We start from the raw sequence: 25,040 nt of genomic DNA, 5'->3' as shown, positions 1-25,040 counted from the left end.
GAGTCAGCACAGGCCCATCAGCTCTGCTGGATGCATGTTAATACAGAAAACCTTCAGGCCTGGCTCCTGGCATGTATTTTGGGTTGTGGAAGCTGTTTAAGTTGTTCATATATATATTTTAATTCCCCTTCCTGCTCTGCACCACCCCCAAGCCTTCAGGGCATCCATGATCCCACAGTTGGGATGTGCAAGCATCTCCAGAGAGAAACTCTTAACAGCCAACTCCAGTCCACAAAAAGGCACTGTGAAATAAGCAAATTTTAAGGATTTGCTGCTTTTATCTCTTTTCATCTCTGAGTTTATTAAAGTGCAAATGTCAACCATGGAGACAGCTATCACATGCAGTGCAGTACACCGAGAAACACTTTCCACACCATAAATGGAAGGAAAAAGGCTTCGTTGTGATTATCTAATGCACAAAGGACAAAACTGAACCTAGGCTCTGGGCCCTTCCACAACAGCTACCCCCAGAAAGTACTAAAGCCATGAATCTGAAAACAAAACTTTCTCCAGTCTCTGAGTTGACAAAATAGAAAATACCAAGAAGGATGGAGTAATTATAGAGCTCAAGGGTTTTTTTTCTGAGTTTCATGTTAATGATATGTTTGAAGGGATGCTTATACTCAGAGCTTTTAAAAGTTCATTATTTTAACAAAAATATTCATAAATACATAATATTATAAATCATAAATACTCCTTAGAGTATGAATAAAAAAATTACAGTGGACTAATACGGTTCATCTCTGTCATAGAGCTGAAGTTTGTTTGCCCAAAAGCTGGGCCACGCACACTACAATTACCCTGGGATTCAGTTTTGCTTTGTGCTCTAAAAGAAAAAAACCCAAACAAATGCATTGAGGTACAAAACACGTGAATATAACATGATACAAAACATGCTTTCAGCAACAAGAATAAATATTACCATGTCTACAGTATCTACTTCACAGCTTTTCCAAACTGTAAAAAAAAAAAAAATCAACCAGAGATGAATCCTACAAATAAACTGTGATTTTTAAATTAAGGCAGCTTCAGCAGGAACTTCAAGGCTTTTGTTGAAAACAGATTTTTGCAACACCAAAAGTGTACTCGTGCTTGCAGGTAGAGCTCTGATTTACAGTCCAGTTCTCCTATTTTGATGATCAAAACGAGCAAAGATCTGTGCATCGAATACCAGGTGTGCTCCCTGCAAAAGTCACTGTTCCGTCAACAGGTGTAATGTGGAAATTCTGAAAACCAGTTCATCTCTTGGGCATGGGAGTGAGGTATCTCTGGATGAATCATTAACTCCATGGCCGGGAGGCAAACTGGAAATTCAGAATTACGAGAAGCTGTTGCTTGTTTTATAAGTGAATGATGAAAAGGGATATATAAGGGAAGGGCTAAGGAAGCCAAAGGAAAGCACTAAATGGAAAGCCCATACCAATGTAACACCTTAAGAAAGGCTACTCTAGGAGGTACATCACATACCTGGAACAAAACCAGAGCCTAAAACCTTCTAGGAAAACACTGTAGGAGCTGGAGCAGGGATTTGTTTGGCTCATCCAGATGTGTGGTTCTTCTTCCCTCTCTCCTCTCAGCTGATAAAAGGGTGAAGCCAAATAATTGCACAACAAATGGTACTTCAAGTATTTAGAAACATGGCCTGCATGTCTCACCGGGGGGACTCTACATGAGCTGGGGAAATTGTGCACCTTGTGAAAGAAAGCTGCGACTTCCAGCAGTCCTAATGTATGTTGAAGGCACGATTTCATGTCCTGCACACAGATCTCTCTTCCTTCTACAGGGGGTGCACACTGATGGTAAAGAGCAGTAAAATGAAAAGGAGTAGACAGAACGGTTATTTTGTTCGAAATTCATCTATTCCAATATGAATGCCATTATAATCACACACAAAAATGTATATACAACAGATACTAACCAGCTGATTCATTTTTTTACAATACTGCCCATATATATAACCCTGTGCTTGTACACACCTTGTGAAATGCTCAAACTGGACACACAGCTGAAGATGCATTTCTGACCCGTTAAGAGAAAAAAAATATCCTGCTGCCTTCACCTGCTCAGCTCCAACTCCCAAAAATAAACCTACCCCAAACCCCTTTAGCACCAAGGCTTTGGCTGGGGAGGGTAGAAGGGCAGGATACTCATGGCTCCCAATCCCACCTCTCCTTCCGTCCCCAGACAAGGCCATGTTGGGTCCAATGGGGTCAGCTAAGCTACTCATGGGCTTTACCTAAAAGAGGGTGTAAAAATAGCATCCCTTTTCTCCAGGTCCTCTTGCATGCTGGGATTAGTGTGTGTGATGGCAGGTGTCCAGGGCACACACCTACTCTGCTGGGTAAATAAAGCTGAGAGGCCAATGACAGGGATGCAACTTACATTTTATACATATATATATATTGTGCATACACATATATATATGTATATATATATATGTGTGTATGCATATATATTTTTTCCAACAAGAACAGTACAAGCTATTTCTGAACTAACTCACCCAGGAGCTGGAGGTTACTGCTGGAGCCTATCTGAACTCTATATCCTTTGCATTTTGTCTCTCTCCCTCTCAGGCTGAAGCAAAGTGTGGGTGAGCTTGTGGCTTGCAAAGCACAGCTGTCCAGTGGCTTCTGAAGAATTGCACTTGGATTAATTCAAGTTTTTGTAGTTCAAATAACATCTACCCTGCTTTTCCTGATGCTTGTGCACGTACCAGCATAACTCAAAAGAGCTGACCACAGTGTAACAGTGTAAAAGTTAAACTTTTCCTCTGGAAAATGTAACTGGAGGTCAGCAGCTTCTTTGCAGCTGGGGAATAGAAAACCTTATTTGAAGGTAAAATAAATAATAAAAAAAAAGTAAAAGTTCTCAGGAGTATTTCAAAGTGCAGCACGGATTTGGGTAAGGCTGTAATGGACAGTTCAATTCGATGTGTTCTTTGAGGAGGTACTTCCATCAGTCCTACTCACTCCACTGCCTCTGCTGACACTGAGCAGGAAAGCTGCTTCATCTCTTTATGTCTCTCCACATGTAAAACTGAGTAACTCCTCCTGCCTTCCAGGCAGGACTGGTCTTGCAGATCCACATAGGAGTTAATGTTTGCATGGCTCTAAGAAGATGCCAAGTGCCACAAGGGCTAATTCTACCACCTAGAAATCCCACCTGCCTCCAGGAAGCACATATTTCCTCCCAAGGGCATTTGTTGCTGTTTAATACTATTAGTTCTGCTGGGTAGAAAATCCCAGAGGACAAGAGTCAGTTTAAAAAAAAGACATCTGTACATCTACCTGCTTCTGAACTCCAGATTTTAACGCACCAGCCTCTTATCAAGGGAGCTACAAGTGTTTCCAGGACAAGCAATTTGGCAAGATGCTCAGTTGGGAGTATAGATTTAAAAAAAGCCTTTTACATTCCAAATACATTTTACTCATAACTGTTTCCCAGATGGAAATTAATGTCTGTCCCTACGGCCGCTCAGCTGCCCTCCCCTGCTCCTTTCCAAAGGGGCTTATCTCCAGCACCCAAAATCATTTAGGGCTGTTTGCTCTTGTCTCAGCATTGATCCTTGTGGGTCCCTTCCAACTCAGAATATTCTGTGATCCAAAAGCTGTTAAAGGGCTGGGTGTTGCTCAGCTTTGGCTCTGGGGTGGGTATTTTTTTTTGCATGCAGAGTCTGGATTGTCCATCCTTGCCAGGTATGACCTGCTCACACCACAGCACTGGAGAAACATCATCTGACAGCCACCAGACACAGCACCAAAGCCATCCTCCACCCCTGAGTATTTATTTAATAATCATAATATACTAAAAGGCTCATTACAAAACCTAGGAGAACTACAAATATTTCCAGTATTTCTTTTAAAAACAAAACTGTTCTGCTGTGGGTTTATAATCCACCCACTGCTTGGTTGGATTTAATGTTCAAGAGCTCAACAGCAAAACTGATTTTTTTTTTTGGGGAAGCTTTCTATTTTGTGCGACTTCTGGAAAAAATGGAGCTTTAAGTCACATTAGTGAGAATCCAAGCACAATCTGTAACAAAAGTAAGGCAATTTTGTGGTTTTTTTTTTTAAAAAAAAGGGACTTCAAGCTGAAAATGTCCATTTAACTGCCAGTAGATGGCAAAAATATCCCATATTTGTCTTGATTACCTTAAATGATTAGTAAAAAAGGTTTAATGTGTTGTTCTCTTCCTTGCTTCTCATAGAAACTTGCAGAAAGTATAAATTAAAGTGCAACTGTACAAAAAAACCTAGAAAAAAACCTCAACGGGTCATAAGAAGCTATCAAAAAGATGGATTAATTTTTTTTCAAGTTGAATGACTGTATACCTGGGACCAGCAAAAGTCCTTTGCTTTGTTTCTTAAAACAGAACATAAAAAAAACCCCTCAAACAAACACCAAAACCAAACCCTCCACCCAGGATTTTTTTGGCAAAGTTTTCATAAAGCATTTGTTCCTTGACTGATGAGACAATTACTTTGCAATCAAGTAAATGGAATTAAATACCACAGCAAAGCCAAGCAGATGCCAATGCTGCCCATTAGATTAAGCCTGTGTAATAAAAAATAATTCTTTTAAACAAAGAAGTCACACATGCTTTAGGGTTTACCCTTGAATAACAAGAATTTAACCTTAAAAATCCCAGTAGTTTGTCTTAAAAAAAAAAATATCCCATCCCTCAGATAGCCAGTAGTAAAGAAACAGTAAAACTCTGGATTTGGATATCCCTGCCTTATCAGCGGAGTGGTGAAGGTCACAGTCCAGTGGGCAGCAGCAGGACAGGAGAGCCCTTCGGCATGAAAAGCAAGTCTCTGGCAGCACGAAGAGGTGAGCAGGGGAGGGCGGGAAGGCAGATTTGGCAGTGATTTTAGGGTGGTGACAGCAGGCAGAGGCTTCCTACAGAAAGGTGAGAGGTAAATGCTTTGGAGCCATGCGATGCTGCCGGCTCTCGCCCGGCAGTGATGATCCCACCCTTGGGCGAAGTGTGGGCAAAGCACTGGGTTTCTGGGTGAGTGATTGGCATCCTGCCCTCCATTGGTGGCTCACCTGAACCCTGCTTGGGATTCAGGCCCTGGAGATGGTGGTGCAGCAGGGGGGAGTGAGGAGGTTGGATAGGGATGGAGATTAAGAGCTGGAAAAAAGGCAAGCTGCCTTCAGCTCCGAACGTGGTGAGCAGGTCAGTGCTGTCCGGAGCTCTCAGAGGAAACAAAGCACCTTAGGGACTCTCCTCTGCAAAGACTTGACACATGGAGACTTCCCCACGGCACATTTGCAACAGGACCTTTGCATATCCCACTTTCCCTCCCCATCTTTAGAAGGCAGGGGGGGAAAAAGAGGGGAAGGAGGTCATATTGCACTAGTGCAGAAACATCTAAGTAGCTGCTACTTTTGGGAGAAAAGTGTTACCAGAGGCTACACCCTGGTGTGAACCTGCAGAGCTACTTCATTATCCCTCAGCTCCATTTCAGGTAGCTCCTGGTTGATCCCTCTGACCTGGCCCAGCCCATCTTGCCCCTGCTCTACACAGCAACATGGAAACTCTGACCTCCCTGAACACGGTCTACATCGCAGGAAGCTTGGCCATGGCTCCACTAACTCAGGATGAACCAGGGGGGAGGCATCTTCCAAAAACTCAGTGATAATTTGCTACTTTACAGCCACGCCAACATTTCCCATTGGGTTCACTAGGGATAAAAAAGGGGTATTGGATACATTTCACCAAGCATAAAGAGTGAAATGAAGTTATCTTAATTTCCTCAGTGCCTTGTTAGAGGGGAGAATGTTTTGGGTCTGGGCCTGGCTCAGACAGGCTGTGGAGTGGTGAGGAGGGGGAAGAGGAACAACAAAGCAAAAAAAACAAGGGACAGACAAGTCAGACCAGATCCTCACAGTGCAATACCGTGTGCGGAGGGACTGGTGCCTCGCCAGCACCCATCAGCGAGCCAGGGCCATGATCAGGCTGGCACACATCTCGAAGAAGTCCATGGTGTGGCTGCCCAGGCGTGGGGTCACCGAGGGGATGCTGCCAACGAAGGAGCCGCTCAGGGAGCCCATCAGGGACTGGTACTCGGTGGATGCGGCGGCGTCAATGCTCAGCCTTGGACGGTGCAAGCCGGCGGCAGAGCAGGAGCGCTGTGGTGTGGAAGAGCCTGACCTCTGCTCCATCACTTCGTCTGGAAAATCAAAAAAAAAAGAAAAAAAAAAAGAAAAAGAAGTGGAATTAATTTGGCACCTGCATCGCAGGTTTGGTAAGGGACTACTAACAGTAGTGGAGACAAATGGATCAAAAGGGCTTTCGCTGACTTGAAACAGCTGCATAAGCACTTCAAAATGCAGAGAGTGGTTTTTAAACTTCCAGCCTTGCCGTTCTATGTGTTTCACATCTCCCACAGCACCATTTCCTACTTACCATCGATGCTTTTGAAGTCCAGGAGATAGCTGCGGTTGTCCACCTGGTAGAGCTGCAGGCTCATCTTCACGTAATTGCCCGTCACCGGGTTCTTGCGGCGCACCCTCAGGTGGTAGGCATTCACCACCTGCAATGGGAAACCTCCTTTCAGGAGTAAGATTCAAGACAGCAAGAAGAACATTTCTTTCCCTATTTTCTCTAAATACAAGCAAGACACGTTCTGGGAAAAACACAGTTTCTAAGAAGAACAGTGCTGACAAAATTAAGCAAATGGCTTCATTTCTTATTTCCTCCTATCTTTAAAAATTATTTTAGGGCTCTGATTCACCAGCTGCTTGGCAGAGAAAGCTGCTGTGACCCATCTGCCAGGCACCAAACTGAAGTTTGCTCCTCCCTCACCACCAGCCATGGCCATATGAGCCAAAAAGTCCTCTTGTGGACCCACGTACAAGGACAGTGTCCATGAAACCAGGGCAAGCTGGGCAGAGCGACCTCTCCCATCAGCGCAGCTAAATCCAGTGTTTGTGGATCAGCCTCAAGCTGTGTATTTTCCCTTGCTGCTTCCCACCTCACAATCTGCTGCATCTCATTTACAATGAGATCTTTTCTCTGCACTATATTTATGAACCAACTGCGTGGATGGGAAAGCTATTCTGATGAAGAGTCACATCTGAAGTTATTCTTAGGCTGGGAAAGACTATTGTGAAACCTCCTCATACGAAATAATCTCCACTGCCCACATGAAGACGTTGGGCTGACTTTGTGCAGCTGTACCAGAAATACAGGAGATTTGTTCACTCTCTGTAACCATGCAGCTAACAAATGTCTGGCTGGTGGACCTGGCGACAGCCCATCTCCTGGCTGGTGCAGTGAAATCAGGCTTCTGGGAGCTACTTGGCTTTAAAGATGTAATATTATCAAAAATAAGGAGGAGACAGGAGGCTACAGAGAAGCAGCACAGTGACATTCACACTGTACAAGGCTTGGGACCTGAAGCGAGGAGGGCAATTCCTCTGGTGATGAAGATCTGGGCTGAAATTCTCCTTACCTTGCTCCTGATGCTCGCACAAGGCTGCTGCGAAAGGCCCACGAGTCAGGAGAGCTCACCTCAGGGGCTGCACCAAGATTTAGGGAATCAGGCTCAGCAGCAGATATTCAGGGCTAACTCAGGGGTTTATTATTCCAACTTTGAAAAAGATTATGACTAAACGTGTAGCTCTGGAGAAATATCTAGAGTGAGTACTGTCAACTAAAACATCTGGGCTTAAATCAAGAAGCTGAGCCCCAAACTGAGGAGGCAGTAAGGGTCGAAAGCACATCTGTCCACAAGCACCACTCCATCTCCATTGAGGAAAAGACGCAGTCAATGATACAAATCCTGCCCCCAAGGCCCCCGCCCCTTATCTGTGCATCTTTAAGGAAGATGAATGCTGTGCCATTTCAGCACACAGACTGAGGGGACCAGGCAGAAATAATGAGAGTTCCTTTCCTCAGAAGCACTCAAGATGACCTTGCAAGGAATTAGCCACTAAAATTAGAAATGTGAACAGCTCCTCTTATACCCACAGCTAAAAGAGGCAGAATCATCTTTCCAGCCAAAGGCTTAGAGCACTCAGAAAGAAAACTCTTATTTCACGCCCTAAATAAACACCACAAGCACTGAAGCACAGTTGGCACCTTAATTCACTGTGTCTCTATTAACAAGAAATAGCAGGATGATTGCAAGGTGGGGGCATTTATTTGGAAACAGGTAAGGCTTGTAACCACACTTATAAACCTCCCTGAGCAATTCAGATCATGAGAAAATGATGAAAAGCACCACAGAGCACCAGCACTCCCTACCTTCCACTCGAAGTCCAGCTGTTTCATAGCCCGGTACACCTCAGCCATAATGTCATAGGGTTTGCTCTGGCTGCGGATTCCCAGGTGCCACTTGGCCTTTTTGACAGTCAGGGGTTTTGGCTTTGTGGTGTTGAGGGCATCGAGAGGACACCGCGCCTTGGGGCTGTCCGCTATCAACGGCGGCATCCGCTCGGGGTGCGGCTTCACCCCAGGAGGGATGTGCATGGCACTGTCGTCCATGAAGGAGCCGGTGGGGGGGCTGGAGGCAAGGTAGAACTCGCTGGCCTGGTTCATGATCCTCCTGTTGTCGATGACAAGGTGATAAGCCACTGCCAACTGGTCCTGAGGGTCACCGCTGTACAGGCTGTTCATCACCTCCGACTCCGTGCACTCAAACTTCTCACACACTTCCCGAACCGCGTCGTCATCGATGACGGTGGCATCGTAAGAAGGGTCCTCTGGGAACAAGTAACTGGGCAGCTCCTCCTTAAACCACTCATGTTCCCTGGGGAATACAGAGAGGAGCCACCATGAGCTCTGTGTGAAGCAACCACTGCCACCAGTCCCTCACTGGCTCTAGCCAAGACCTATCCTCAGTTGCTGACTGGAGAGCTCGACCCAGCCCTGGACAGTCCCCCCAGTACTGGAACAGCAATGACACTCTGCTCACTGGGCTCTGAAGTACGACCTCTGCACTTCTGAGATTCTCACACTTTTGGATTCCCATGGGTCTGATAGAGATACAGAGCATCAAAGCTATCCAGGTACCCATTTCCCAACGATTTACAGTGAAGCCAATGATAATTAAGTGTCTAAAAGCCATGCAGTGCCTTGTCTGTATGTTCTATGTATCAACAGTAATCTCACCATATGTGCTGCTGCTTTAACATGCAATTAAATCCTCTACTTTTAAGGCATTAAGAAATAAAAAAAGGGCAGTTCACATGGTTTTAATCGAAGGGTAAAATTAAGGCCATCCATTGAAAATGCATTAAAAACCTAAGAATGCCTGAAAGTCGTAGAAACATTTATGTTAAGCTTAGCACACCAGCTAAATGTAATGATTACTATAAATTTCATAAAATGTATATCAGGCTCAAGTTTTACAAAATGTTTCCAAAATGGCTCAGACTGTGAGAATTTTGAAGTGCTACTAGCAGCCATGAACTTTTAATGATCTCTACAGACAAAAATATCTGCTTAAGAACCCAACTGTTTCCTTTACCTGGAATTTCCACAGTGATGCATTGTGCTCACTGACTAGATAAAAAAAACTATACTGTATTTAAAGATGAACCATTTGCATACACGTTAAATTATACCCAATATTTATAGATTAAGTTAGTAATTCTTGTTCTTCTCCTCCTTTTTTTATTGGATAGACAGTAAGTACAATGATTACCCTCTTATTCTGAACTACCTAAGAAGGAGGCGGTCTTGAAATAAAATAATGAAAAACGGTTGGTGGATATTAAGTTCTTAGGATTATTCCACGCTATAGCTGGTTTTGCTAAGTGATACTAAGAGATTTTTGAGGCTATTTTATATAGAAATATATATGTATATAAAATATACATAAATTCATCACTCTGTTCATCACCCCCTGCCTGCCAGCAGCACCCAAGTCTCCAACATCACAGAAGAGTGCAGGACTGCTCCTTGAATCACTTGGAACAAAAGCCATCTGGATTAGCTGACTACTTCTGTAAACCACCTGGTCCACGTGCCAGCAGGTGACCCCCAGGACAGTCACCATCCCCTGCCTCCGGAGCCCCCCAAAGGCAGCCAGCCCACCCCAGCCCACCTGAGCTGACCTGATGTCCTTGATAGTTGCTCGCTTGAGGGGGTCAACCTGCAGCATGTGCATGAGGAGAGTGGCAACGGAGCGGTTGAGGTATTCAGGGATGTAAAACACACCTCCCCGGATCTTCTTGAAGAGGGTGGGGACATGCTCGTCGTCAAAAGGCAGAGTGCCACAGAGAAGGGCGTAGAGGATAACACCACAGCTCCAGATGTCCACCTCTGGGCCAGCATACAGTCTGCACGAGGGCAAGGGTAGAAGAAACTTGTTACCTCCCATCCTCTCCTTAGTTAGGGTGCAGATCCCACTGAGAGAGCTGGGGACCCCCTGCCAGCTCCACCAGGGACAGAGCTGCAGCACATCCTGGGGCTGCTCATGTGGCTTCCCCCTACCAAACCTGCTTAAGCAAAAATTACTCAGGGAAATGACATGGCAGAGCTGGCATTGGCTGCCCACACTTCTCTGGACAGCCACGTACACCCCTGCCTCTCCAAAAAGCCAAACCCTACATTTCTAAGAGCTCTGCCAGGCTCTTTGCTCCTCTGCTCCAAGGGCTCAGACAGAAATTTCTGTTCATTCAGCAAGGCAGATCAAAGAGCAGCATATACTCTGTCTCTGAGTGTTTATTTTTGGTGGAAGTTCGTGTGCTGGTATGCAAGTGCTCCTGCTTCCGACAAGCTGCTAATGTGCTCCCTGGCATCACCAAGTAGGGACACCCCAAATATGCAGGATTTGCTGCTGTTTGTCCAATTTGCTTATCTCTTTTTGCTACAACTAATGCTTTTTCAGAGATTTTGAGAGGCAGTGCTTACCCTTGGGCTGTGAAACCCTACCAAAATACAGAAGTTGAAACAGAAATACAGAAGTCTCTTCATGAAACCCGCTCCTCCTGAAAAGCATTACTGAAGATACAACAGCGTAGTAAAAGCATTGGTCATTGGTCAACCATAAGCAAACCATCAAGTAAAAGCACTGGTCAACCATTTTCTGAATACCCCCAAAACAGCAGGTCTTCTTGTCCAAGGGTGAGACATTCCCAGTCAGGGACAGCAGTAAAGTAATTTTGAAAGGCAGACCATTAGCTAGATGCCCCCTCAGTCCTGCCTCCATGCCTGATTCCCATAGATCAGAAGCCTGATTCTTTTGCTGATAACTGCACTGCATGAACAGTCTTTTGGACTTTTAAACCAAAATGAGATGCACTTTAATGACTCTGAAACCTGAGCTGTCATGCTCTACTGTTTTGTGCACTATAAGGAAAGGCAGCAGGAGCCAGGACTCAGCTCCCCCCTGCCCCACACACCCACCAGCAAGGCAGGAAGAGTGGATCATGCCTTTCCCACCCAAATGCAGCTCTCACATGCTGCTATAGCTCTGAGAAGAGGGTATCTTGGCACATCAACCAGGAGTGTGAAACTCGGGCATCCCTGATACCGATCCCACTGTAAGTAGGACCAATGCGGGAATGATGCAGCTGCAGCCAATGAAAAAGTCCAACATGTAGGCTTGGTTTTGGTTTTCTTTCTTACTTTTGTTGTTATTAAGCTGTATTGCCTGTACCCACGGAATGATCAGGCTCTGCACACAGGGACTAAATCCTTCTTGCTAATCTGCCATGTGCCTAGTCTCCTACACAAACTGAAAAACGTGTCTGGCCTTTATTTAAAAGGATATGGAAACACTATTAATATTTTTTGGCATCCCAGTAGAGTTTCTGGCTTTGTCCCCCTCTTGACAATGAGGATTTACTTGATTTCTCACATAAAGCTGTAGTCACAACAGGTTTTTGGATGTTAGTCTAATTCCTATGATATTCTGCCAACACTTGCAGTGGTGTAAACAGGGATAAAATAACCATAATCTCAGCAAACACACTCTGAACAAAATGTTGTATTTAAAAGCTACGATTATAGGTAAAAAGAACACTGAATTAGGAAAAGTAATGCTCATATAAAGGGCACTTCAAAGATATGGGGCAAACAATGAGATGGGCAGTTTGAAGGACCACACAGAGAACGGAAACTTTGAAAATCTGTATTTGCAATCCTTGCTATGCTATTACAGAGAGAATTAGGGAAATATGTACATTCTATGTAATTTCTATTCCTGACAATAAAATATAGGAGGTAACATTTCTGTATCAACATGTAAATGTCCAATTCAACCTTGTGGAGTGCATTCAACACTCCATGTGCTGTACAGATGTTGCACACTGAGAGATGCAACCACAGTGGAGGTTTGTCAATTCAATTCATCAGTTCAAAACAAAGCTCCAATGGTTGAACCTACTGCCAGGACCAAAACCCTAGCTTAAGGAACCAGAAGACAACTATTTTCAACGCAAGAGTTTCAACAGCATTGGGAAGTGATTAAAGATCTTCCTGGTTCTTCTGTTAGTGAATGGTTTTCCTCATTAACACTGTGTTTTATATCACAGGTGGGCAGGAGAGGAGGGGGGTGGCCTGGAAAAGCCTTACCATCTGGAACCTCTGTATCTGCATCCAAAGAGTAATTTTCACCCTCTTTAATTAATATAAACAGTCAACATCTGGTATTAATAATCCCTCCAAAGTAAACACTTTTAGCAAAACATGGTTTGCTATTACAGTTATTGAGAAATAAAACAACCAAAAAAACTTTCAGATCTTTGCCTGTATATTCAACCAAACATAAAACACAGGTTGGAAGGACTCAGCTGCTTTTACTAAATTTGCAAACCTGTTTTCAGTGCCAAGAACAAATTTGAAGTCCATGTGCTTACATAGGCTCTGATTAGAAATGGAATGTCCTACCTGCCAGAGATTACTTCAGGGGCTGCATAATTTGGGGAACCACAGCTGGTGCGTAGAAATTCGCCATCTGACATCATGTTGGACAATCCTAAAAACAAGATGTTTATTACATACTGATGTTTGACCTGAAGGTCCAGGTACAGAGGACTCCTGGTGCACAGAGGAGGAGAGGTATAGCAAGCGGAGGGGGAAATCTGGAGAGGAACTGTTGACATAATTTAGATAGACTCCTTCAAGATGGTTTGCATATTATTATTATTATTATCTGCATCATCATCATTATTGTCATTATTGGTTTTTTCCCATCCAACCAAGGAATATTCACTCCAGGCTAATTTTGCTTCTCTAAGCTGCAAATACCAGAACACAGAGGAAAACAGACATAATTCATCCCAGAGCAGTCACTTTATAAGGGAATTAGGTGGAGTTGTGAAATGAGTAAATCTTCAGAAGGATTTATCACTGCTAGAAAGGACTCACCAGGACAGAGCTGGTAGCCTGGGTATTTTAATGGATTTCAATCAGTAATGCCACTTAAAGACTCCTGTTACTGCTCGTTGTAAAATGAAGTGAGGCCAAGAGCACATGGCCAAACGTACTGAGAACATGCATGAAAATAAACACACACAGCCAGCTCACCCTGGATTAACTGCACAGAGTCTGTCTTAAACATAAATTAGTTAAATCTTTATGTTAGGTGATTATACTAAAACATAGCAAGATTTACAAATTACTTGGCTGCTCCACTCTGAGTGCCAGTACAGAAGCAGCCTACAATAAGTAATCCCTGCCTTTGCAAAAAGGCCAGCGTTTATAACTGTGGGCTTTTCAGGTAGAGCAACTGGTGGTGGTTAGGGAAGCAGGCTCTGGATTTTGTAAGGAGTGCTACACGGACACGCTCCAGCAAGCACCGCGGGGCTGGCTGCGCTCCTGGAATGCTGCTGGGGTCACATACCAAAATCAGCTATCTTTGCATTCATGTGTGCGTCCAGCAGCACGTTCTCTGGTTTCAGGTCTCGGTGGACAACCATGTGTCTGTGGCAGTAATCCACCGCCGAGAGAATCTGCTGGAAAAGGCGTCGAGCTTCTGCCTCTTCAACCTGTGGGCACAAAGAGAAACAGCCCTGAAGGTTGGTCTGCCTGCAGAGCTGGCAGGGGAAGGTTTGACTTAGCAAGGAGCCAAAACGTTCCAGGGTGCAGAGAGAAAATCACAGCGTGCCTGTGACCAGAAGCAGCAAATAAAGCAGATTTCTCACCCTTGTATTTTATAGCGTGTTAGTGTTTGTAAAACATACAGCCCAGAGATGAAACGTGAAACTTCAGTTTAGGTGAGCTATCAGGAAGAACTTAAAGGTGGCACCTATTAGACAATGGCCTGCAGATCCAGACTGGACAAAACACCACAGAGGATGTTGCTGGGAGCAATTCCTCATGGACAGATGGCTTTGGAAGCAAGAAGGTGGAATGTTGTGACAATTTTAGTTAGCTATATAGCTAGATAAGCTATGAAGCTGTATGAGCTGTATTAGGGAAATTATATTTTAAATGACTGTTTATTTTTACTGATGAATTCTGAAAGAATCCCCTCATGAAAAATTGAGTTTCTGAATGGAAAAGTTCAGAAAGGATCCAAATTAGTAAGTGAAAAGATCTAGGTTTGTAAAATGTGCGAGAAATCAGAACTGTACATACAAAAGCAGTAGAGTCAGCTCCATCGACCACTGCACTAATCTAAACCAATCTGCTGTAAATGTATTGATTTTCTAGTACAGAGAGGAAATGTGTGATGGGCTGATCCTGCACCTGAAGCCTTATTCTGGATGTCCATTTCAGCCCATTTTTATCTCCTTGTCCTGCGACTGCTCCCTGCCTACAAGGATGTCCATGGAGCAGACACCAGTGATTTTCTTTATAACCATAATATCGCATTTCATGGGCTTAACCTACACCTTGGGTGATTTATACTCTGTTGGATTACTGGCATTTGAAAATGTTGTTCAGATAAGCCACATCCTTAAAATGTCTTCAAAGAACCTGACATGGAGCCAAGGGGGGCTCTGGGACAGATGAATGACTGGGGCGGAGAACACACTGAGTGGTCTTCCTCTCTAATGCCTTAAATTTGCTGCTGAACCATGCGGGTTTTGACAGGCAATCCACAGCTAAAAATTACAAAAATAAGCAAGTTTTCCAAATATTTTCACTAAGCAACATGTTACCTCGGATATTTTGGTTTGAGTATGGAAATACACCAGACAACGTTGCAAAAAATCACACACAACTTTAGTGCGAGCCGGGTACGAGACACTCCAGACGGGATTGCTGTGAAGCAACTTCTATTTTGGGCCTTAACCTTAGCTGTGTTCCCCTTAGCAGTAGTTTTGCTTCTAAACACCATCCCCTTCCCACATAGGTATTTGGGCTGACATGGTACTGGCACTTACACGTCCGTGCTTACAGATGTAATCAAATAATTCCCCACCAGATACATATTCCATGACCATGAAGAAGTCTGTTGGTGTGCTGATGACCTGGTACCTTCAAAAACACAAGTGAATTTACAAAAAAAAATAATTAAGAACAGGGAAAGGCTTCTAAACAGATTATTAATTTTACATCAATGCTTAGAATAAGCATTTATTTGGATCTTACCTTTCTAATTGTTTTCCACTCCTGAAAAGCCATCTCTTATTTCCAGTATAATCTTTCACTTGTCTGTGAAAGGTCCTCTTTTAAAAACCTATGATTTCCCTTCAACCTTTTTAATACTCCTCTGAACTCTCTGCTAGGTAATCTTACCATATTTAGGACTGTCCTGACTTTCAAATTTCCATTTTGGGTAAGATGTGCATCAACAGCTTTAGAAACGAAGGCTTGGTTAGCTGAAGGCAGAGAGAGGGTACATCTGGTTTCCCTCATATCAAGGATAAAGAAGAACTCTAGGGAGTCTCTTTTGGACAGGTACAGAAACAAAGATCAGACCTCCAAAAAGTTATTTTTCAAATATAAATTCCTCTATATTCTAGAATGGGGGAAAAAAAAAAAACAAGTATCACCTTTGACTTGCAAATTTATTCTCCATTTTCATTCAAAATTATCCCTGAGCGCTGCAAGGGCATTTCAGTGTCCCAGCTGGAATAAACTGCCAGTGATCAGCTGAGGTCAATGCAGCCCCAGGAATTCATAGCAGCACCAGCTGAGACCTCCCTTTCTTTTCTTTCAGATTCATTGTTTTATTGTTGGCTTTTTTTTTTTTTTTTGCAAATGAATTTCATGATTTTTTACAGCTGGGTTGTAATATGAAACAAACAGATTTCAAACAATTTTCAGAAATCAGCAAGGGAACATGTGATAGTTCCACAAAGATCAATAGCATCAATCTCATTTTTCTGAAGACATCTAAGTTGCTGTTAATTGCCCAAGTATTTCTTTTATATACATTTCAAAAGTTATTGAAAGAGGAGGTTTATGTACCACAGTCTCCTCCTCACCTCTTTTCTTTATCACTGTATTCCATGATTGCAATGTGTACCAGAGGAAGTACTGAAATTGCCAAATGGGTTTAATTTTTAGGTTTTAATACTTTGACGAATGTGGAAACAGGACTTAACTTGCAGGATGCTGGATACGCAGCTGAGGAGTCTTGCTGGTTTTTTCATGAAATAATACCAACCTGTTCTCCAATAAATCCATAGAACTGTGAAGTTACTCTAAAGTTAACAGTTGCTGCATGGTTAGTTATTTAACTGTAGAGAGAATTTGTTTTCCCTTGCCTCTAAGTCCCAGGTATTTGCTGTATCTCATGCCAGTTTTAAGGCTGACCTAAATGTCAACTTACCCTTAGAGTTACCATTCAACCGCTTTCTTTCATAGAAATGCCAAAGATATTATCAAGTGCCTTATTAATGTGGACTGGCTGCACAAACTAGGGATTGAGAAGGAATCCCAGAGCTGGAATGCAGGTGCTGATTTACAACTTAAACTCAGGTTGATCAAAGTGGCAACTTCGAAAACTTATGTCTGAATAATAAATTTTAAAAAAATGTTCTTTTAAGCTCTGGATAATCGGTCCATTAAAACATAAATCCTATTGACTGGAGGCCAAGGCTTCACTCTGTGAGCCTGACCGTGCTGCAATTCATGGAATCATAGAATGGTTTGGGTTGGAAGGGACATTAAAGACCATCTAGTTCCAACCCCCCTGCCATGGGCAGGGCACTTTCAACCAGACCAGGTTTTTAAAACACCGTCCAACCTGGCCTTGAACACTTCCAGGGATGGGGCAGCCACAGCTTCTCTGGGCAACCTGTGCCAGTGCATGTTCCAACATGCAAAAACTTGACAAAATACATTTTTTACTACTCTAAGCCATCTCCTGAAATGAAGCCAACTGCATACGAGAGGCCTTTGCAGACAGAGGACTAAGCTGAAAGGGTACTTACAGTTTGATAATGTGAGGGTGCCGGAAGAGTTTAAGGTTTTGAATTTCTCGTTTGATCTTCCCAACCACATCCAGGCTGCGGATTTTCTGTCTGTTCAGTATTTTTACTGCTACTTTGTGCCCTGTCAGCTGGTGTTCACCAACTATTAGAAAGAGAGCATTGCAAAGTCACTAAACAGTGAAGCAAGAGTCATGCCAGCAGTTCAGCACACTGTGATTTATAAGCAAAGAGCCACTCCTGAAGGGAAAAAAGAAAAAGATGAGGGCGTAAAATATTTTAAAATTGTGTTTTGTCTCTTCACTCCATGTTTTCCCAGTGGAGTCATAGAATACAGAATAGAGGGGACTTATCTGCCAAAAACACTCCAGTAAATAAAACAGAGTGAGTTACTGGAGGAGGTCATACCCTGAGCTAATTTGCAAGGATTTATAGCATGTAAAAGCTAGATTAATCAGAAATAGATATATTTAAAAGGCAGAAGAGAATCTCCACTGTCACACTGACTGACTAAATCCCTAATAAACCCAGTCTTAAAACTAGACCATCATACTTCTTTTTAAAAAAATTATATAGGGATTTTCCCTGCCCAAAATAGGACTGCAGGATTTGCATTACTAAAATGAATTTCTATTTATACTTCCTCGAGCGTGCTCCTTGGTTTGATGACAAGCTGCAGGAACGCTGCTGGACTGCAGGAGCAAATTCTGCTTTTAGGAAAGATGCAAACTTCAATATGGGGTTTTACAAAATGCACTTAGTTCACTGAGATGCTGATGCTTATCTACTGTGTTCAGGGACAAACCGTAACCACAAACTGGGAGCAGCACCACTGTCACTGGGGGAATTGTAATTAATAATGTGAAATGACTTCAGCATTTGATCCATTTGTTATCAGACTACACAAAAAAATAAAAAGCCCCTAGGAAGTAAGATTTATATTGAAGTTAAGAGCAGAAACTGCTTGAAAACTGTCAACTGGATGTTTATATCTAAAAAAGGTTCTTTGTCCATGAGCTACCCCTTCTCAGTATTTTCTAATGTGATATTAACATGGTGACATATGGATGGTTTCCTCAAGGCTGCGCAGAAAACCTGCTTACAGTAAATATTTGTGCTCTCTAATCATGAACGTTACCCTTCCAGTAATAACACAGAGCTCAAGGAGTTAATTAGCATGAGCAAACCTTGTTATTACATTATTAGAGCCTGTAATTTTGGAGGCTCTAATGAACTGATCAGAAGCAAATGGTGTGAGAAGGGCAGGGCGGCAGCGTCGGCACCGCTCAGGGCACACCAGGTCACTATTATTAGCCACCAGATAAGACCTGCCAGAGATTCTTTCCTCAGTAAGAGCATCCTAAAAATAAAACACTTTACTGCCCTTGAAAATTAAAGCACCACTTTGCATGTCCATTTTATTCCTCGTAATACTTAAAACTACTAGATGAAATGAAAATAAACTCAGCTTTGCAGTATAGATGCAATTTAGGGATTAGCTGAAGGCTGGAGGAGACAGATAATTCCTCTTGTGCAGTGCAAGGAGAGGGCTGTAAATAGTCCAAGGAGGCATTTTCCCTGGTGTATCCTTAGGGAGAAGAGAGCAGGGCAGTGCTGGGGTTGCCCCCATGGCAGGGAGGCTCTGCTGGAGCAAAGGTGGGCACAATAGCACATGTGCAAGGGGTACAAAACCAAGGGGCTTGCAGGGGGGCTGGGATACAGCCTCTTCATTCCCTGCAAGCAATTCTCTGCCAGTTGTGCCAAGAGTAGTCTTATAAAGGGCACTGATCTCTCTTTGCCAAGGCTGTCAGGGTATATGCACAGTATATGTTACACTGAGGAGGCTGGGGAAGCATGACAGAAAGGTGCAAGACAACTTCAGCACGACATCTTCGAGATCAAGTCTTTTCCCAGTAGTATTTCATTAGGTCAACTATAGCTCTTTCTTTCCTGGGAGCACAAAAAAAAGCTACTTTGCAAGCTGCCCCTGATTAATTCAGCTCCATTAAAGAATTATAACACACTAAGCCATTAGTTGGGAAACTGAGGAACAGCAAAGCAAAGAGGTTTATCGCCGAACAAGGAAAAAAACCCTGATTTCTGCCACCCTTTGTTTCAGGACAACCCTTTCTGGCCTTATTTCAGCATATGCTTTGAAAAATTTTTATTATACACTTGAGAAAAAAAAAATTCCCATGCCTGGAATGAATAATTACTGTTTTTAATACTATTGCCAAACAGTTCATCCCCTTTCCATCCGTGACAAACAATGTGTAACTCCACGAAGGTTTGCTAGCACAAACACATTAATAATTAAAAATAAACAGTCTATTTTGTAATCCATCTTTTGCTTACAGTAAGCATTAGATACAGAGATATTATTGTTTCTGTCCCCAGTGACTTGTTAAGCCTCCTTGAACGCTGAGAGAGAGAGACAAAGAGAGAACACAACCTCCTATGTGGTGGGAGACTTTTAAGCCTTTGAGGTCTCTCTAGCTACAGCCTGTAGTTGCAAGAATTTTGACATGGGCAGGAAGGACAATCTTCTCTCTGCCCACAAAGTCACTGTCTGACCCCATACACTGGAGCACACTGGTGGGATGATCTGGCCCCAGGATCACTCAGCAGTGGCAGGTCCCATATTTCCCACAGGTGTGGAAGAGGATGCTTGTGCAGCTCCTCTGGGTTTGTCTTCTCACCCCAAGGGTGGGCAATGGTGGCCTTGGTTGGTGTTCAAAAAGCCTCCTCCCTCCCTCCCTCCCTCTCACTCCCTCCTCGGATTAAAAGCCCAGTGGGAGGAGGGAGGGCTAAGCAGCAGCATTAGACAGGGGATTGAGCATGTCTTGTCTTTTAGTGACAGGGACTCAGGTAAGCTCCACCAGAGCTTAAAACTAGCAACTAGGACTCTGCTGGGGTGAGCAGGGGAGATGGATTCAACACTGAGATGAGGAGCGGCAAAAAAACCAAACAGCCATAAGGGTCAGGTGGCAATACTGACCCTAAACTCCAAAATACAGCACCAAACAGGACACAGTGTGAGTGTCCTTGTCTGCTACCCATCTGCTCACACGTGTGACTGTGTGACAAGAACACTTCAGCATCAGATGCTCTTACAAAGGGGAGAGGTATAATAGAATTAGTTTTGAAGAGAAGACTCTTCTCATTTACTTAGTCTCATAAGAGAAAAAACGAGGAGGAATAGTGATTATAGTACCATAAGCATAGATAACAATTAAAAACCCTTGACAGCATGTTTCTTTACAGCATGTTTTTTAACTCTTGCAAATGATTCAGGGGAATGTAAAAGTTTATGAAGGGGAGAGAAAACTCCTTTCCTATCAGCTGTGCTGGCCCTTATCTCAGCCTAAAGTTAAAAATGAAATCCATCCAAACCATATATTTAGCAAAGCTGTATTAATTCTGTCCCAGAGCCACTTGCTCATATGTTATACCACCCTTCCTTTCCCTTTCCTTTATCTGCTCAGTCTCCTTTAGTTTTTATCATCCCTCTGACACAAGGTGTCCTTCAGCAGCCAGTGCCTGGAAAAACAGGATCTGATCCCAACTGAAGGCCACGGAGGTGTCATCATAACAAACATAAACATAACCCAAGCACTGCCAGTCCTTGAGGGACCACAAACTGGCAAATAAGTGTGGGTGAGAAACCACCAGGGCCGCCGGGGATGTCATGCATGGCACCACGTGGAAAAATATTTGGGTTACTTCACCGGATTTTGACTGAAGCTCTCCAAGTTGCATCCACTGTGAACCTCATTGTGTGACAGCTGTGGTCAGGGGAGAGCTTCTGGGGACCAGAAGGGTAGAACGTACTCATGACAAACACAGTTTGTCTAATCTATTCTTACCAACCCTCAGAGGAGGAGATGCCACCTCCTTCCTTCAATGCTTAGCTAAACTCAACGTCCAGGATCTTCTCCACGGTTCTATTTCTGCAAATTAATCTTACCTTTGGCCTGGAGGACAGGGAAAATAACTATACTTGGCAAAATCCTGTGTAATAATGTGGATCCTTGGCATGAAACCTCCTATCCATTCACCACATCAGCTCCTGACACGTTCCTCTCTTCTAACAGATGCTGTATCCTCATCACCATTTCCAGCTGAAATGTCAGTATTATCACCAAAATCTTGCTCTCATCTGCCAACCTATTTACTCCCTTCCATGCCTTGTGTGGGCTTTCTGTAAATGGGATCAAGAAATTGCATGGGCTTAAAGCAAATAGTTTCTTGCAGTGTTCAGCTAGATTTTAGGAGGATCAGTTCCCTGATGACCCAGACAGTGCTGAGCCAGAAGAAACATCCCAACAGGGGCAAGGACCTTTGCTGTCACATCTCTGGTTTCTAATGGCTCAAAGTCACTGTTCAGCTCCAGCCATAAACTCAAGTTCTGGTTAGTAACCAATGTCACTAAACCCTTCCTAAAAAAATTGCCTTTTTTTTATTTCCTTAATAACAGTAACCCTTAAAAATAGTAAATTATGATTCATTAACCTTGAGGAGTAAGGCAGGAAAAAAGTGCCTCAAACAAAAGCTTGTGCAAGGCAGAGTTTGAAGAAAACACATCAGCAACATGAAATGTCACTGATGGCACTGCCTTCTTTCTGAAAAAGCAATTATTATACACAACACACACAACACTTGAATCAATCAAGCAAAAATCTCTTTACTTTTCTCATGTGAATATAGGTTTTTCTAAAGCCCATTTAAATTAAAATGTTAGATTTCTGTATAAATAGGAGATTTCATTTCTTCATCTCAGTTTCCAATCTCAAGTACAAATTTCACCTGTCTGTTGTAGGCAAAACATGAAGGAAAAAATATGTAAAGGATACTACTCATCTATAGAGGAGTTTGAGCTAAGAAATCTCTTTTATGTTATTTGAAATGTTTCTTTGGAAACTGTCAGTTTTTAACAAAGTTGGGCCACAGGTGGGGTGAGGAGTATTTGTGCTAGTCAAGGAAAAAAAGTCTTGTTGGTGGGCTTAATTTGGTCTGCCTTTGGAGCACTTTTTGAGGTCTGCTAGTATAGACTGAAATGGTTCTTACTGTTAGAAGTATTTATTCCAATAATTCTTTAGTCAGTAAATTTGTGGTTTGGGATTAAACTGAGCAATATATTTTTAGGGCCCTGATTAATGGTCACAGGTGGATTTAACTCCACCTTCTTTCCTCTGCTGTCAGTTTTGGTTTATTTTAAAACGCCAGTCTCCGAGTGCAGGCACATCACCCCCTCACCCAGCCACATCCCAACAGGGCAGGGGACACTGAGTGGGGCAGCTGCTCCCCCAGCTCAAGATAAACCCATTTCCTACTGAGAAAGACAGCTATCCATTACTGCTTAGACACAGTGAATTTTGTTGTTCTTTTGTTTTGCTCTTTTTTTTAATATCTTGATTAAAAAATAAAATTTTAATGTAATGGCAGAACTCACAGGAGAAAGAAATACGAATATTCACAAACCGTACAGTCAGATAAAGAAAAACTGGTACCTTCAGAATGTGAGCTGGCTGCTCTGGTATGACTGACCAAGGAATTCTGGTGTGGAGCCCCAACCCAACATGATCCCTCCATCCTACCATCCTGGAATGGTTTGGGTTAGAAGGGACCTTAAAGATCACCTCGTTCCAACCTCCCTGCCATGGGCAGGGACACCTTCCACTTGACCAGGTTGCTCAAGGCTTTATCCAATCTGGCCTTGAACACCTCCAGGGATGGGGCATCCACAACTTCCCTGGGCAACCTGTGCCAGTGCCTTACCGCCTTCACAGTCGAGAATTCCTTCCCAACATCCCATCTAATCCTGCCCTCTGTCAATGTGAAGCCATTTCCCCTTGTCCCGTCACTGCACACCCTGTCAGAAGTCCCTCTCCAGCTTTCTTGCAATCCCTTTAGGCACTGAAAGGTGCTCTAACGTCTCCTGGAGCCTCCTCTTCTCCAGGCTGAACAACCCGAACTCTGTCATCCCTGCCCGGCCCGACCCCTCCATCCCCGCCCGCTGCCGGAGGCGCTCCCAGCCTGCCGGGGCGCCGCTCTCTCCGCGAGGCGATGCTCGGAGCGGCGGCAGCACAAACCCCTTTCGCTCCCGGCTCCTCACGCCCACCCGAAGCACCTGCCGTCCCCTGGAAAGAGAAGGCGCACCGAGGATCGCGGCCCCGGGTCCGAGGGGCAGGATGCCGGCAGTGCCCGGTGTGCGGTCCAGCCTTCCCATCACCTCCCTCCCAGCGCGGGAGCAAAGTTTTGGTGGGTCGTGCTCGCAGCACCGGCAGCTGTCACAGCCCGTGCTACCGAGGGGCAAGGGCTGCATCTCCCACCACCCCCGCCATCCCCACCCCGAGAAGCGGCCGCCTCCCAGCCCGTGCCCCCCGCGGAGGCTCCGCCAGCCGCTCGCCCCCCGCCGCCCCCCGGGGATGCTGCGCGGCCCCGGCGCGGCGGGGGAGCCGCCGAGGGGAGGGGAAGGGAGAGGAGGGGAGGGCAGGGGATGCGGGCGCGGAGGCCGCGGGAGAGGGGAGGAGGGAGGTGGGAGGCGGCGGCGAGGGGGCCCCGCCCGCGGCCGCGGTACTCAGCTCTTGACTTTGCCGAAGGTGCCGACCCCCAGCGTGTCCCCCAGCACGTAGTGACCGATCTTCACCCGCCCATCGTGCTTCTGCTTCTCGGCCATGTTCGCCCCCCGCCGCCGGACCACAATGCACAGGGCGGACCGGCGCGGCTCGGCGGGCGGGAGCGGCGGGAGCGGCGGGAGCGGCGGGGCGGGGAGCGCCGGGCACGGCCCGGAGCGCGGGGGCGGGGAGGGGCGCGCCCGCCGCCCGGGCCAGGTGGGAAGGGGAGTGGGGATGGGGAGACCTCCTTGGCTCCGGGTGCACCTGCCGGCGGTGACAGCCCTTTAGGACGGCATCCGCCTGCGGGTGACACCCTCCTCGAGTGGCACTGTACCGCGGGGTACACCCTCCGTGCCGCACACCTGCCTGCGGGTGACACCCCTTTAGGGTGGCACTGTTCTTGGGGTACACCCTCTGTGCTGCGCACCCGCCTAGGTTGACTACCATTTAGAGCAGCATCTACCGGGAAGTGTCACCTTCCTCAGGTGACATGGTCCTTGGGGTACTGTGCACGTGCCTGGGGTGACACCTCTCTACAGCAGCATCAGCCAGAGGTGACAACCTTGGTGCATGTCCATCTTCTGGTACACCCTATAGGATTTCAATGCTCCTTGGGGTGCACCCAGTTTGGAGTGTGCCAGCCTGGGGGTGACATCCACCTAGAGTGACACTGTCCTTGGGATAAACCCTCCCTGCCACACACCTACCTGGACAGACATCCTCCTTGGGGTGATACCACCCTTAGGTTACACCCTCCTTGGGGGTACACCTGCCTGATGGGGACATAGTTCTTGGAGTGCACCCTCCTTTAGGTGTGCCCTCCTTGCAGTGTGCTAGGCTTGGGATGGCACGTGTCAGAGGGCTGCTGGTGGCAGTCTCCTTGGAGTGACACCTGTCTGGAGGGGTGCAGCTGCCTAAGAGTGACAGCCCTTGGAATACATCCTGCTTGCAGTGCACTCTGCTTGGGTGGAACCTTCCCTATGGTGTGCCATCTCTGGGGTGCACCTGCTTGGAGGTGGTATCCTCCTCGGAATGCCTGAGAGTGACACCGTTCTTGGAGTGACAGCCACCTGAGTGCCACACTGTCCTTGGGGTGCATCATCCCCTGGCTGTGAGGGATGTCACACCTACTTGGGA

The 25,040-nt window shown here is 45.0% G+C and overlaps 1 protein-coding gene across 7 annotated transcripts; it reads right to left on the bottom strand.

The window, feature by feature from the left end:
• Positions 1 to 267: 267 nt before the first annotated feature.
• PRKAA2 (protein kinase AMP-activated catalytic subunit alpha 2) lies at positions 268 to 24,136 on the bottom strand. Of its 7 annotated transcripts, none has more exons than XR_007906893.1 (10): positions 23,446 to 23,633; positions 17,290 to 17,431; positions 15,292 to 15,385; positions 13,803 to 13,947; positions 12,848 to 12,935; positions 10,069 to 10,293; positions 8,255 to 8,759; positions 6,413 to 6,539; positions 1,468 to 6,176; positions 268 to 1,304 (listed from the first exon to the last, which is right to left on the bottom strand). XR_007906893.1 is itself a non-coding variant. In XM_051801267.1 (10 exons), the coding sequence occupies exons 1-9, from the start codon at positions 23,609 to 23,611 to the stop codon at positions 5,938 to 5,940; spliced, it is 1,731 nt and encodes a 576-aa protein (XP_051657227.1). In that variant the 5' UTR covers positions 23,612 to 23,634; the 3' UTR covers positions 268 to 4,899; positions 5,893 to 5,937. The 7 variants fall into 7 exon arrangements, 6 of the variants coding, with proteins under 6 accessions (XP_051657227.1, XP_051657237.1, XP_051657225.1 ...); XM_051801267.1 differs by having other exon boundaries at positions 268 to 4,899; positions 5,893 to 6,176; positions 23,446 to 23,634; XM_051801277.1 differs by having other exon boundaries at positions 268 to 1,793; positions 5,893 to 6,176; positions 23,446 to 23,634.
• Between the last annotated feature and the right edge of the window lie 904 nt (positions 24,137 to 25,040).

The sequence above is a fragment of the Manacus candei genome, unplaced genomic scaffold (genome assembly GCF_025592945.1).
Source record: "Manacus candei isolate 608988 ecotype Guabito, Panama unplaced genomic scaffold, ASM2559294v1 h1tg000005l, whole genome shotgun sequence".
Classification (NCBI taxonomy): Eukaryota; Metazoa; Chordata; class Aves; order Passeriformes; family Pipridae; genus Manacus; species Manacus candei.
Note: the sequence above shows the minus strand (reverse complement) of the source record. Positions and strands in the feature narration are given on the sequence as shown.

Bases quoted from the DNA above. Each gene is read 5' to 3' on its own strand.
- PRKAA2 (XM_051801267.1), bottom strand. From the start codon at position 23,611: ATGCAGCCCTTGCCCCTCGGTAGCACGGGCTGTGACAGCTGCCGGTGC. The intron at 15,386-17,289 runs GTAAGTACCCTT...GTGTTTTTGAAG, and splicing joins CACCCTCACATTATCAAACT to GTACCAGGTCATCAGCACAC. The intron at 8,760-10,068 runs GTCAGCTCAGGT...TGTATTCCCCAG, and splicing joins GCAACTATCAAGGACATCAG to GGAACATGAGTGGTTTAAGG.